This window comes from Macrotis lagotis, chromosome 2, assembly GCF_037893015.1.
Source record: "Macrotis lagotis isolate mMagLag1 chromosome 2, bilby.v1.9.chrom.fasta, whole genome shotgun sequence".
Classification (NCBI taxonomy): domain Eukaryota; kingdom Metazoa; phylum Chordata; class Mammalia; order Peramelemorphia; family Peramelidae; genus Macrotis; species Macrotis lagotis.
In genome coordinates, this window is record NC_133659.1 from 118,761,016 (window position 1) to 118,775,835 (window position 14,820).

Genomic DNA, 14,820 nt, shown 5'->3' on the forward strand with positions numbered 1-14,820 from the left:
TTCCATCAAATAAAGTAAAAATGTTAAAAAAAATATAAAGAAAATATAAAGTGCCTCTTAGGAAAAGCAAACAAGCTGGAAAATAGTTTCAGGAGAGAAAATTTATGAATTATTGAAGTCTAGATCAGAAGCCAGAAAGCCTAGATCAAAGAACTTGCCTGGAAATTATCTTTCAATGTCCAAATATACTAGAGGAAGAAGACAAAATAGTCACTGGAAGAATATGCAGAACTCTTCCAGAATAAGGCCCCAGAATAAAAAACTCCATGGTCTATCACAGCCAAATTACAGACTCCTCAAATAAAGGAGAAAATACTGTAAGCAGCAAAAAAGAAGCAATTCAAATACAAAGGCAACACAGATTTACATAGGACTTATCAACTTCAATACTAAAGGACCAGAGGACCTGGAATACCATATTTCATAAGACAAAGGACTGTGGATCACAACCAAGAATTTACTACCCTGCAAAATTAAGCATACTCTGTCAGGGAAAAAAGTAGATATTCATCAAAATAGAGGACTTCCAAAATTTCCTAATAAAAAGACCAGCCTTGAACAGAGAGCTCAATCTCCAAATACAAGACTCAAGAGATGCATAAATAGGTAAAACAAAATAAAACAAATATTAGTCAAGAACATTAAATTGTATACAACCTTACAAGGGAAGGTATAACTTTTTTAGTTCTTAAAAAATTTTATTTCTTTTAGGATAGTGAAAGGGTTGAATATAGTTGAAGAGATTAGATTTAGAGCATATGAGAGTGGCTGGTTCTTGTCTTTTCATTGAAGAGGACCAAGATAGCGTCACTATGTTTGAGATAAATAATTCAGATGAAAAGCTGGCATGTTTACTCTAAACTTATATGTCTAAACTTTTCTTTGATTTATTTTAATTTTATCTTGATCTTAGAGTTTAACACTTTCTCTGATGAGGGCATCTTATGCTGGGTGGTCTTGAGCCAGTGTCTCCCATACCTCACAATTAATGTAAAGTTCTTAAGAGAGACTTTCAAGTATCCCAGTACTTAGAGCACTGAGAGATTCTATAGTAAATTAAATCAGAAGTGACTTTACTTAATTAGATGATTAGAGTATTTTAGTGTCAGAGGTGGAAACCTACTTAGAAAGGTTCAACATAAAGAGATTAAGAAGTGATTTTTATCTTAATTCATACTTTATTTAACAAGGGTTAAGTACTATGATTGGGGAGCTTAAGGAGAGGAGTGTGGGAGATAATATACTTGCTTGGGGAAAGGTACAAATGGTTCATGAAATAATTTGGCTTTGCATGATGCTTTGACTCATGAGGATTGTGGGTCCATGGAGGGTACTTGAAATGGGGTTTAGGTATAAGGAGATTATAATTTGATGTGATTCATGATTCTTGAGAAGTATATTTCTAATGAGACAGAAGAGGGGATACTTAATGATTATGAGGCAACATTGCTTAGCACTCAATCAATCAATCAATCTTTGATGGTACTTTAATTGATAGTATTTTGAGCTTATCAAGTAATCAAGCAATCAATTAATCAACCTTTGATTGATGGTATATTGGTAGTGCTTCCAGCAGTTCAGATAAAAGGAGTATAATTTGATAGAAAGGACTTAAGTGCAAGACTGGGTTAAAAAATAAAGACATAAAAAGAAAGAGAAGGTTAGACTTTAGTGGATAATAAATACCAGGTGAAGAGGCACATAGACTCATTTTCATAGAGGGAGAGAAGGGAGAATCTGAACAATGAGTAAAGCCTATTCAGTATCTATCCTACTCTACAGGGAAGTGGGTTCAGGGAAGGAAAAGAAAAAGGAAGAAGGAACTGATAAAAAGGAAGGCAAAGGTATAAGAGAAAATAAACTGATCATTTGAAATTAGGAAAAAAAAAGCCTAACGCAGAAAGAGGATGAAACTTTGATGAAGAGGAATAAGAGAAAAAGAAAGAGAAAAAATATAAATGGGGCAGGACAGTATGGAGTGAAATATAGATTGAGTAATCTTAACTGTAACTCTCCCACGAAAACAGAAGCAGATAGCAGAATGGATTAAAAACCAGAATCCTACAATATGCTGTTACAAGAAGCACAGTTGAAGCAGAGAGAAATACATAGGTTAAAGGTAAGAAGCTGGAGCAAAATATATCATGTTTCAGTCAAAGAAAAAAATCTAGGGTAGCTATCCTGATCTCAGACAAAGCAAAAGCAAAAATAGATCTCATTGAAAGGAATAAGGAAGGAAACCATAGGCAATGAAGCTATATTATTATTAAACATATATGCACCTAGTGGTACAGCATAGGGAAGAAGCTGAGTGAATTACAAGAAGACATAGAAAGGAAAATTTTAATAATGGGAGACATTAATGTCCCTCTCTCAGAACAAGATAATTTTTTTTCTGCTAGGAAATGGGGTTTAGTGACTTGCCCAAGGTCACACAGTTGTGTCTGAGACTGTATTTGAACTCAGTTTCTCCTAACTCCAGGGCCAGTGTTCTATCCACTGTACCACCTAACTGCACAAGAACTAGATAAATAAAATAAACAAGATAAAATAAGCAATAAAATAAACAAGAAAGAAGTTAAGAAAGTTAATAAAAGTCTTAGAAAATTTAGGCATGATAGATCTCTGTAGAAAACTGAAGGGGAATAGAAAATAATATACATTTTCTCTGAAATACATGGCATCTATACCACCTATACCAAAGCCATACCATCTATACCATGTATTAGGGCAAATGCAGAAAGGCAGAAATAAGAAATGCAAAGTTTTCAGATCATTGTGCAATAAAAATTACATGTAATAAAGGGTCATGGAAAGATAAACCAAAAATCAATGGGAAACTAAATAACTTAATTTTAAGGAATGAGTGGATCAAATAGCAAATCATAGAAATAATTATTTCATCTGAGAAAATGATGACAATGAGACAACATACCAAAATCTGGTCAAAGCAGATTTTAGGGGAAATTTTATATCTCTAAATACTTATATGAATAAAATAAAGAGAAAAATCAATTAATTGGGTATGCAACTAAAGAAAGTTAGGAAAAGAACAAATTTAAATTCCCCAATTAAATACCAGATTAAAAATTCTGAAAATCAAGAAATTAATAAAATTGAAAGCAATAAAACCATTGATCTCATAAATAAAACTGAGTTGGATTTGTGAAAAACAAGCCACAATAAAATAGATAAAACTTTGGTTAATCTTTTAAAAAAGGAAAGAAGAAAATTAAATTAGTAGCATCAAATATGAAAAGAGTGAGCTAACTACCAATGAGGAGGAAATTAAAGAGATAATTTGAAACTACTTTTCCAAACCATGTGTCAATAAATTTGATAACCTGAGTGAAATGGATGAATGTTTACAAAAATACAAACTGTCCAGATTAACAGAAGAGGAAATAAAATATTTAAATAACTCCATTTCAGAAAAAGAAATTGAAGAGATCATCAATAATCTCCCTAAGAAAAAGTCTCAAAGTCCATATGGATTTATAAGTGAATTCCATCAGACATATAATGAACAATTAATTCCAATTCTATGTAAACTATTTTGAAAAATAGAAGGAGTTCTTCCAAATTCCTTCTATGACACTAATTTGGTGCTGATATCTAAACCAGGAAGAACCAAAACAGACAAAGAAAATTATAGATGAATCTCTCTAATGAATATTGAAGCAAAAATTTTAAATAAAATTTTATATATGAGATTACAGCAAGTTATTATTAGGACAATACATCAAGATCAGGTAGTATCTCTGCCAGTAGGCAGGGATGGTTCAATATTAGGAAAAAATTAACATAATTGAACTTATCAATTACAAAATCAACAGAAATCATATGATTATATGAAAAGATGTCAAAAAAGCCTTTGACAAAATACATCATTCCTATTAAAAACAAAAGAAAGTATAGGAATAAATGAATTTTTCCTTAAAATATTAAGCAGTATCTATTTCAAACCGCCAACAAATATTACATGTAATTAGATAAACTAAGAGCATTTCCAATTATATCAAGGGTGAAACAAGGTTGCCCATTATCACCATTACCATTCAATATAGTATTAGAAATGTTAGATTTAACAGTAAGAGAAGAAAAGGAAATTGAAGGAATCAGAATTAGCACTGAAGAAGCAAAGCTTTCATTCTTTGCAGATGATATGATGCTATTCTTAGAGAACCCAAGGAAATCACCTTAAAAAGTATTTGAAAAAATTAACAAATTCAGAGGAACAGGATATAAAATAAAACCACATAAATCAACATTTCTAGAGTTGAACACCAAAGCCCAAGAGCAAGAGATAGAAAGAGAAATTCCATTTAAAATAACTGTAGACAACATTAAATACTTGGGAGTCTACCTCCCAGGACAAGCCCAGAAACTGTTTTAACACAATTACAAATCACTTCTTACACAAATAAAATAAGATCTAAACAACTGGGAAAATGTCAATTGCTGAAGGTAAAGTTTATTTTATATTATAAAAAAATGACAATTCTACCCAAATTAAATTACATATTCAGTGTCATACCAGTCAAACTACCAAACAGCAATTTTACTGATCTAGAAAAAATAGTAAAAAAATTAATTTGGAGCAATAAAAGAATATCAGACTGATGAAAAATAATGTCAATGAAGGTGGCCTAACTCTACCAGATCTAAAACTATACTATACTATAAGTGGCATCAAAGCTGCCTGGTACCGGTTAGAAAATAGAGTAATGAATCAGTGGATTAGGATAGGTTCAAAGGAAATAGGAGTAAATGACTGCAATAATCTACTGTTTGACAACCCTAAATACATTAACTTCTGGATTAAGAACTCATGATGTGACAAATCTTGTTGGGAAAACAGAAAAATAGTATGGCAAAAAATAGGCATAGATCGCATCTCACACCCTATAACAAAAATAAGGTCAAAATGGGTGCAGGATTGAGAAATTAAGTAAGACACCTTAAACCAATTAACAGTCCAAGAAATACTCTGTCAGAAAAGGGAGAAATTTATGACAAAGCAAGAAACAGAGGTTATTATAATTAGCAAAATGGATGATTTTGATACAAATAAATTAAAAAGGTTTTCACTAATAAAATCAATGCTATCAGAATTAGTGGGAAAGTAGAAAGCTGGGAAACAATTTTCATAGTCCTGATAAGGGTCTAATTTCTAAAATATATAGAGAATTGCATCAAATTTATAAAGTTACAAATCATTCCCCAATTAATAAATGGTCAAAGGATATAAAATCACAGTTTTCAAATGAAGAAATTAAAGTTATATCTAATCACATGAAAAAATACTCCAAATCAATACTGATGAGAGAAATGCAAATTAAAACAACTATGATGTGTCACCTTAAACCTATCAGATTAGCTAAGACGACAAAAACTCAAAACAATCAATGTTGGAAAGGTTGTGGGAGGTTTGAGACATTAAAGCTTTGTTAGTGGAGTTGTGAATTGATCCAACCATTCTGGAGTGCAATATGGAACTATGCTCAAAGAGCAATAAAAATGATCATATAATTTGACCCAGCAATACCAAAACTAGATCTATATCCAGAAGAAATCATTTAAAAAAATGGGAAAAGTCCTACATGTTCCAGAATATTCACAGCAGGTCTTTTTGCATTGGCAAAAAAATGAAAATTGAGGGGATGCCTATCTATTGAGGAATGGCTTAATAAGTTACAGTATATGAATGTAATGGAGTACTATTGTTCTATAAGAAACCAGAACTTTAGAGAAGTATGGGAAGAATTACTGGAAATGATACTGAGGGAAGGGAGCAGAACCAAGAGAACATTGTACTCATTAACAACAACATTGTGAGTTGATCAACTTTGATGGATGCAGTTCTTCTTAGCAGTTCAGAAAGCTAGGACAACCCTAGGAGACCTGCTATGGACAATGCTATTCCTATACAGAAGAAGAAAAACAAAACAAAACAAACAAAAACCCTTTACAGTATCTGAATGAACTCCACTTTTACTTTTTAAAAATATCTCCTAGGTATTTCTTTTCTATCTCATTTCCTTTTCCTTAACTCTAATTCCTCATCTTGAAAATGACTAATATGTAAACATATTAAAGACAAGTATGTATATAAAATATTCACTGAGAGAGGTGGGAAGGGAGGATGGAAGAAAATTACATAACTAAAAATTATGCAATATGCATGTGGATAAATGTTGAAAAACTTTTTACATGTAATTGGAAAAATAAAATATCAGTTGGAAGAACAAAATGTCTGTTGAAAACTATTTTTGCATATAATTGGAAAAATTAAAATAATTTTTCAATATGCTCTAAATTTCTATTGATTAGAGAATGACAAATTAAAGAATCTCTGAGGTATACCTCACACCTGTCAGAGTAAAGAAGATGGCAGATTATGTAAGGTTATATGATTTAATTACAATTGGTGAACTTGTGAACTGATCTAACTATTCTGGACAGCAATTTAAAACTCTGCCCAGAGAGCCATAAAACCATTTACCCTTAGAACCAGAAGTATCACTACTATTTTTATATCACAAGAACAAAGAAGAAGGAAAACAGCTATTTTTATTGTAGCAAGAAACTGGTAACTGATGACATGGCTATCAACTGGGTATTGGTTGAACAAGTTGGGGTATATTATTGTGATGGAATAGTTTGTATATTAAAAATAACGAGGAGGATGGTTTCAGAAAAACTTGGAAAGGCATATATGAATTAATACTAAGTGAAGTAAGCAGACTCAGGGAGAACACTGAAGATAGTAACAGCAATATTTGCTAATGATCAACTGTGAATAGCTTAGTTAATTCTTAGCAATACAATGATCCAAGACAATTATGAAGAAATGATGAAAAATGATATCCATCTCCAGATAAAGAATTATTGGAGTCTGAATGCAGATCAAAGCACATTTATTTTTTTCGTTATTTTCTTTTTTTAATCTGTTTTCTTTTGTAACATGTCTAATACATTTTGCAAGACTGCACATACGTAGCAAATTGGTTGCCTTCTCAAGAGAGAGTGATTAGATGGAAGAAGGGAGAAAATTTGGAACTCAAAATTTTAAAAATAGAGAAAAATTTTTTACATGTAATTAAGAAAAGCAAAATTACAAAATTTCTTTGTCTAACTAACATTCAAGTTTATCTAAAATTAGGGGCTAACTATATCTTTCAGTGATATGTAAGAAGAGTAGCATATACCCTACTCTTCCATACTTTGGTTTTGTGGGAAATGACATGGGGATTTTTGTTCCTCATTAAAGAAAATAAACAGCCCATATGCCTTTCCATACTCATGGTGAGATATATGAAGGATGATTCACTGCTGAGTTCCAATGGACAGTCAGTAGATCTTAAAAAAGAAGTGACTCTAACCTTCAGCATATTCTCTCTTTGGATCGATAGAAATTCGATAAGCTTTTATCTTGGGCTTCTTGTTGTGAGGAGCAGGATTCCTCTCTCCAATTCTGCTACACATGTCATAGCTATTTGCACAAGGAAACTAGAACAATTTGCCGTTTAAAAAAGACAGTCCACAAATCAGTCCCCATACTACTTTTTCAGTTCCTTTCCCCAAGTTTTGTTGACAAAACTAGTCATTTTGAGAGATGAACTTTTGTGACTGTCTCGATAATTTGGGAATTTCTAACTTTTCTCAGTTACTTCCAGTTAAACTGCAGGAGATACTTCACAGAAAAATTGTAATGCTATTTTGAAAAGATGATCATTTACAGGAGAATGAATCCAAGACCTAGTCTGAATCTTGATGGATTTGATCAGGTTATACAGGGCCTAGGTAAAGGCTAAATGACTATTCAGACAGTTGTCAAATGTTTAATGTTTTGATATTTTTAAGCATCAAACTTTCAGAAGGTAATACTTTTCATTGTAATACATGTTTCACTGGAAATTTTACTCAATGCTCAAAATGCATTTTTCAAAAGGCATGTATATGATTCACTGAGAGACAGTGTAATATATTAGGTAGCATTCAGACCAGAAGATAGGAGTTTGAGATCTATTCCTACTACTGGCTAGCTGTGGCCACTAGTGATTCTTTACTTTTATCTCTGAATTAAGTGTAAATCATTCTATGAAGATTCCTGTGTGGATCAGTCAATGAGTCAACAAATATTTATTAAACACACATGTGCCAGAAAATGAGATAAGCACTGGGAATTAAAAAAAAGGAAAAATCCCAAAGACCCAACAAACAAAAATCTCTTTCTCCCAGGAAGTTCATATTTTAATTGGGAAGATAATGGATAAATAACTAAGAATTTACAAGATACATATAGTTGAAATGGAAGGTAATCTCAAAGGAAAGGCAAAAGGAAAAAAAGGGAATATGGTACATTTAGGAGGACTGTAGACTGGGAAACATCTCTCTCATGTTTGAGCTGTATTTGAAGAAATGCAGGAGGTGAGGTAGAGGGAAAGAAAGAACATTTCAGGAATGGGGTACATATCCATATGCGCAGCTTGGTGGATAGAGCATTGGGTTTGGAATCAGGAAGAGAAATTTTTAAAGGTTTAAATATGACTACGGACATTGATTAACTGTGTGATCCTGGGCAAGTCACTTAAACCCTGTTCACCTCAGTTCCATATATATATATATATATATATATATATATATATATATATATATATATATAAATATATATAATGGGCTGGAAAAGGAAAATGCAAGCCACTCTAATATATCTGCCAAGAAAACTTCAAATGAAGGTCACAAAGAATTGTACACAACTGAAATAACCCAACATTAGCAACAACACATAGTCAGTAAAAACAGAAATTTGGGAGTAGAAGAGATAAAATGTGAGAAGATTAGAAAGGTGGGAAGGGACCAGGCTGTGAAGAATTTTAAAAGCCAAACATGATTTTTTTATATTACCACATTTCTCTGATTTATCTTTATCTGTAAAATGGAAATAATTTTGTGGCAATTATCATGAGACTCAAAACAGAACATGATAACTGCTTTGGAAAATGCTTTACACAGGAGGGAGTATTTTGATTACCGCTGTCATCATTGTTATTGCTGTTTCTAAGGTATTTCTCCAAACCACCTTGTGTTATAACATTGTCAAAGTTCCCTCTTGAATAATGCATCCTTATAGAGAGTATCTGGCTGCAAGTGAAGCTACCAAAGTCTAGCTGCAAAACATTTTTAATGTTTTTAAATGCACAGTTGAGAGTGATGAACAAATTACCCTTCTGACTGTTGCAGTACAATGATTAATGCTGTGGATGAGAAGAGAACATGTTTTTATTACATAACTGATAATCTGATCACACTACAGAGACACAGAGAACACTCTGAACTATTGAATACACCCTAAACAAAATGCCAGCGTTGGTTTTTATAGTTTGTGTAATCTCACCTGCTAAGACCCTTATCTTCGTAAAACCGCCGAGTTCCTGAGTAAATAGTGCGCCACAGATTTAAATCTTCAGGGGGATTTGATGCAAGTGGTTGCAGGATTTTACGTCTCAGAAGCTCATATCTAACACAAAAGACAAGCAGAACACTGGGATTATCGCAACTAATGTTATTACCAAAATTCAGGTTGTTCTATGTGCATATTTGTGTGTATCTACTTAAGAAAAACACATCTATTTGTTCTTATAATTCCCAAGTTTTACAGAGAAGAATATTTTTGGTAGTTATTAGATTTTTAGTAAGTTATTTTAAAATTTGCTAGAAAAAGAGAGTGAAAAATTTGACATCTCATTTTTAAACAAACTCATTTTAGCTAACTTTTGATATAATCAGATTCACTAAACACTAGACTGAACTGCAAACTCAATAGACAAAAATGTTTCAGAAGTTCACAAAATAACATTTGTTGTTGCCAAAAATTACTCACTAATGAAAATATAGTGTATCCTCAAAATATTGATGTAATTTATATTAAAACTTAAAATACCATTGAGATTTTGAGTGCAAACTGTATACATAAAAATATGCATTAAATTGTATACTCTGCTCTATGGGCCAAGATCAGCTTTTGTAAAAATTATTTGAGAAACTAGTATGATATGATGAATGAGCACTGGATATATGGTTGAAATTCTATTTCCAATAATTTGCACCTGTGTGACCTTGGGCAAGTCATTTAAATTTCTTGGAGCCCAGTTTCTATAGTGATAAAATGCAGAATTTGGACTAAAAGTCTGCTAATTTGCTTTCCATCTGGGATCCTATGACCAAGAATTTAGTCATTAATATAGCATTAAGAATATGAATTCTCTTTTGTCTATATTGATCATATATTTCATGAGTTTTCTGAAATTAAAAAAGCAACAGTCATGATAACTTTTGTATCCAATTTTTAGCTCTGAACCAATTTCTCTTTTTTACCAGTTACTATGTACAGGATTTCTGAATCTCAGAGTTTTAAAGCGTCTCAGAAACATCTAATATAATTCATACATGAAAAAATAAATAGAATTCCTTCCACTACAAGTTGACAAGTGCATCCAGTTTTTGTTTGGAGAACTCCAAAGAAGTGAAATCTATTTTGCACAACTTACACTGCCTAACTCTACTTGTTAGGTAGTTTTTTTCCCTGGTTTTAAGTCTAAATTTGCCTTGTTGGAATTTTAGTTCCATCTTCCTAACCTTGCCTTTGGAGATTAAGCACATTTTGAATTCTTTTCCTCTGAGACAGTCAAACACTTGAAGATGGTCAGCTTGTTCCCTGTCTCCCATTACCTATATGTCTATTCCTGTTAACATCACTATTTCCTTAAAATGCTCCTCCTAGGGGGGCGGCTAGGTGGCGTAGTGGATAAAGCACCAGCCTTGGAGTCAGGAGTACCTGGGTTCAAACCTGGTCTCAGACACTTAATAATTACCTAGCTGTGTGGCCTTGGGCAAGCCACTTAACCCCATTTGCCTTGCAAAAACCTAAAAAAATTGTTCCTCCTATGGCACAGACTGAAGTTCTTTTCCCATTTTGACAGAGCTTCTCTAGATATTCTCAAGATTATCAATGTCCTTCCTCAAATGTAGCATCCAGAATTGAACACAGTATACCAGTTTTGTTCAGATCAAGGCAGACAGTTTATTAGAACCCTCAATTCCTGGACATTCAAAAGTTTCACACATTCAAATGAACATCATACCTCAGTTATGTGAATAGTCTGTCCAATGCTGTGGTTGACAACCTGTTGATCCCTACCATTCCACTGTGTCTCATCTTCCAATCTACTCATAAGATAACCACCTCTTCATTGAGATAATTTTCACTTTCTCCTGACATTATGAGGATCCCAGTGAGGTCTGAGGTTGTCATCCAAGTATCTCTAACTCTTACCACATATACTTCTCTGATGACCTCTTTCAAATGTCTTCTTCTTTGGAGTTCCAGATCTGTAATGTGTTACTCACACTTCACATGAAACTCTCCATTGTATTTAGTGCAGTATTTAGGTAGTTATTTAGAAAACACTCCTATGACCTGGAGTCATATAACACTGATGAAATATTGGTATTAAAAATATGGGCCTTCAATTAAGGGAAAAGTTTAAGATAAAAGAACTTTAAAATTTCCCAAAGGCAATCCATTCTATCTCTCTCTACTCATTTAATTTTATATAAAGTTTTAAAGTATGTGTACATATAAACATATTAATGGTTACACTCTGTAGATTGCCCATGTAATATAAAACTTCTTCTCATAATCTAAACAATATATATACATATATTTCATCCTCTTGATTTTCTCCATGGATGGTTAGATGGTTATATTATACTTTTCTGAGAAGTTGGATATCTCTTCCATGTGACTCTATAATATTGCTACACCACATTGCTATCCATTAATAGAAGCATCTGGAGGGTTTTACTGTTTATGGGGAATTCCTTTTCAGTAAGGGTTCTGCACTAGATAACCTTAATGCCAGTGAAGCATACATTTCCCTCCTTTATGCCTTATCTAATATTTATGAGTAGAGGAGCAGACAATAATGTTATTTCTTTTAACATACCTTTCAAAAATTCTTGATGTATAAAATAGAATGTGGGAAGAGTGCTCTTAAAGTAGCATGTTGTTCTATTGTGATATATAAAATAATGGCATATATATTATTTATGTATAATGCATATACATGTACATTCATACATAGATGTGGGTATGTATTATTTTAAAGAGGGAAGTTTTTTTGGTCAATTAGTCATGTCCAACTCTTTGCATCCCCATATGGGGTTTTCTTGGCAAAGATATAGGAGTGGTTTGCTATTGCCTTCTCCAACTCATTTTAGAGATAAGGAAACTGAGGCAAGAAAGGTTATGTGACTTGTCCATGGTTACAGAACTAGTAGATATCTAAGGCTAGATTTGAACTTAGGTCCTCTGATTCCATTACCCTCCTCGCTGACCTATTTATCTATCTAGATCTCAATATATAGCAATATCTATGTATCTAGATCTATTTGTTTTTGTATTTTTTTGCAAGGCAATGGGGTTAAGTGACTTTCCCAAGGCCACACAGCTAGGTAATTATTAAGTATCTGAATTGAGATTTGAACTCAGCTCCTCCTGACTCCAGGGCCAGTGCTCTATCCACTGTGTCACCTAGCCTCACCCCCCAATCTAGATCTATTTGAATAAGTGAGTATTTGGAATGTCCAGAAATTATAGTTCAAACGTACTTAGTCTTAGAACAAAATTGGAGTGCTTAACTCATTTGTAGGTACCTTATTTGAGGAAAGACATTAATAATACTGAGAATATCTGAGGAATTATAGTCAAAATGGTGAAAGATTTGAGGATTAAGCTATGGGAGGAGCAATATATGTGTGTATGTGTATGTATGTATATATAAAGCAATAAATATATTTACATATTTTTGTCAATTACGTTTTGATCAATATAGCAATATCATTTGGGAAAGACTGCTTTTCCTTTTGTCCTTTCTAAAATCTTCATCAAGTATAACCTTAATACCTGTACAGATTTTTATAAAAATATTTGGGATAGTAAACATATATTTTGATCAATTTTATGTGTTCTGTCTCCTTTTTTTGAATTTATAATGTGTGAGATTTTACCATGTCTTTGATACTTTCCCCACCTTCAGATAGTCTGTGAATCAAGAGGTCAATGCCTCTATAATTATTAGACATTGGGTTTAATCCATTGCTTTTCACATGTTTTCTCTTTACTATCATTTTTTTTCCTGGAAGCATATCAAGGTGTTTTAGATTATAATTAGAACTGAGTTAGATTATAGATGAGGTAGCTCCTTTTTCTTTCATGACAAAAATATCTTTATAGGGTTTTTCCATCCTTCTTTACATTCTTTACATCCACCATTTTTCTGTTCCATAAGACATACTGATGATAATTTCTGTTATTCTTCTCCAAGATATTTTAATGAGTTTATTTTTAACAGTGGTATTACCTTTAACTGTTATTGACAAGCAAATCAAGTCTTAATAAAGTGCTTTCAGTTTTTTAAAGTATCCTTATTATGTCAATTGATTGACATCAATTGTATTTTCAATAAAATTAACATTTAAATCAGTATTCAGTATGTTTACTTTATAAGTATAGTATAACAAAATGCTTTATTTGAAAATCAGGAATAGGAATATGTAAGGTAATGAAGGTGGTTGCCTCATTGAGAAGTTGGGTATTCACAATACTTTGAAATGAACTTGCTAACTATTCTAAGTAGTTATTATAGTGCCATATCACTTTGAACACAAGGTATGAAAATCTACAAATAAAAGAATTTTAATATTTTTTTCTGTAGAAATAACATATTTTGATAAATAAATATTAAAATAGCTTACCTCAAATGAGGTCCATTTGGCCTCCTGGGTGGCTGCCAAGAAACCCCAATAAAGGACTCACTCACTGGAGTCACTAATAAAGGATTAATACCCTGGGGTAGTGTGGGTTGTGTTGTGATATGAGTAGGCAAACTCTCTGTGCATCCTCCAAAATGTCTCCCACCTCCTGAGCAAGCCACTATGGTGACAGAATAGTTTGTGAAAGGAATGAGGTGGGTCATTATTTGACTGAATATTGATGTATTGCTGCTACTGGGAGTGACCATAATTCTTGGGTCTGGCATGCAGATTTCATAGCTGAGTATGTCTCCATTTAGGATGAGAGGGGGACTCCAAATGACCTATATGGAAAGAATGTTTAAAATCAGTTTGTATATACAGAAAGAGGACAATTCAATTTCACAAAACTTGAAGACATGATTTGCCATGTATTTTTTCTTTTTCACCTAATGAAGTCACCTTCTAAGTATCTGCTCACTAGAGAATCTTTGTTCCTGAACAGTAACAAATGATTTCCTGATCAATTAACAGTACACCATGAACTAAATGAAATGCTATTTACTTGATCTGGCTTTCCATCTCGACATGTTCTAGGACTGTCAAAAACACAGCACCTTAGTGATTCATCTCCACTGTGGGTGTGTCAAAGAACAGTGAGTAAACACATGGAGAAAATTCACACATCCCCATGCATCAATAGGGTAGCCACAGGATTTGATAGTTTGCTCGGTTACAACTCAATTACCCAAAGCACCAGAATCCTTTATCTCACATTGTTCCTGTGGACTGTAAATTGCAATACTCTTGTTGTTATATTCAATAAAACCAGACAATGTTTTCAGATTTTTGGAAGATTCTGAACAATTCGGTTACTGAAATTTTCTGAGAAGAATATTGATTACTTGTGAAAAAAATATTAAGTATAATAGGAATAAGACCACAAAACATAACCAGATCTTAAGGGCAATGGATGTAAAGAGTGTTTTAAAAGACAAGGGA

At 32.7% G+C, this 14,820-nt stretch overlaps 1 protein-coding gene across 1 annotated transcript in view; it reads right to left on the reverse strand.

Annotated features, from left to right (window-relative positions):
• The window catches only part of USH2A (usherin), a 1,130,853-nt gene that overhangs the window by 312,298 nt on the left and 803,735 nt on the right, over positions 1-14,820 (reverse strand). Inside the window, exons 41-42 of the mRNA XM_074222669.1 lie at positions 13,822-14,162; positions 9,401-9,523 (exon numbers count right to left, since the gene is read on the reverse strand). Coding sequence (XP_074078770.1) covers positions 9,401-9,523; positions 13,822-14,162 — 464 coding nt within the window. The remainder of the gene's footprint in view (positions 1-9,400; positions 9,524-13,821; positions 14,163-14,820) is intronic.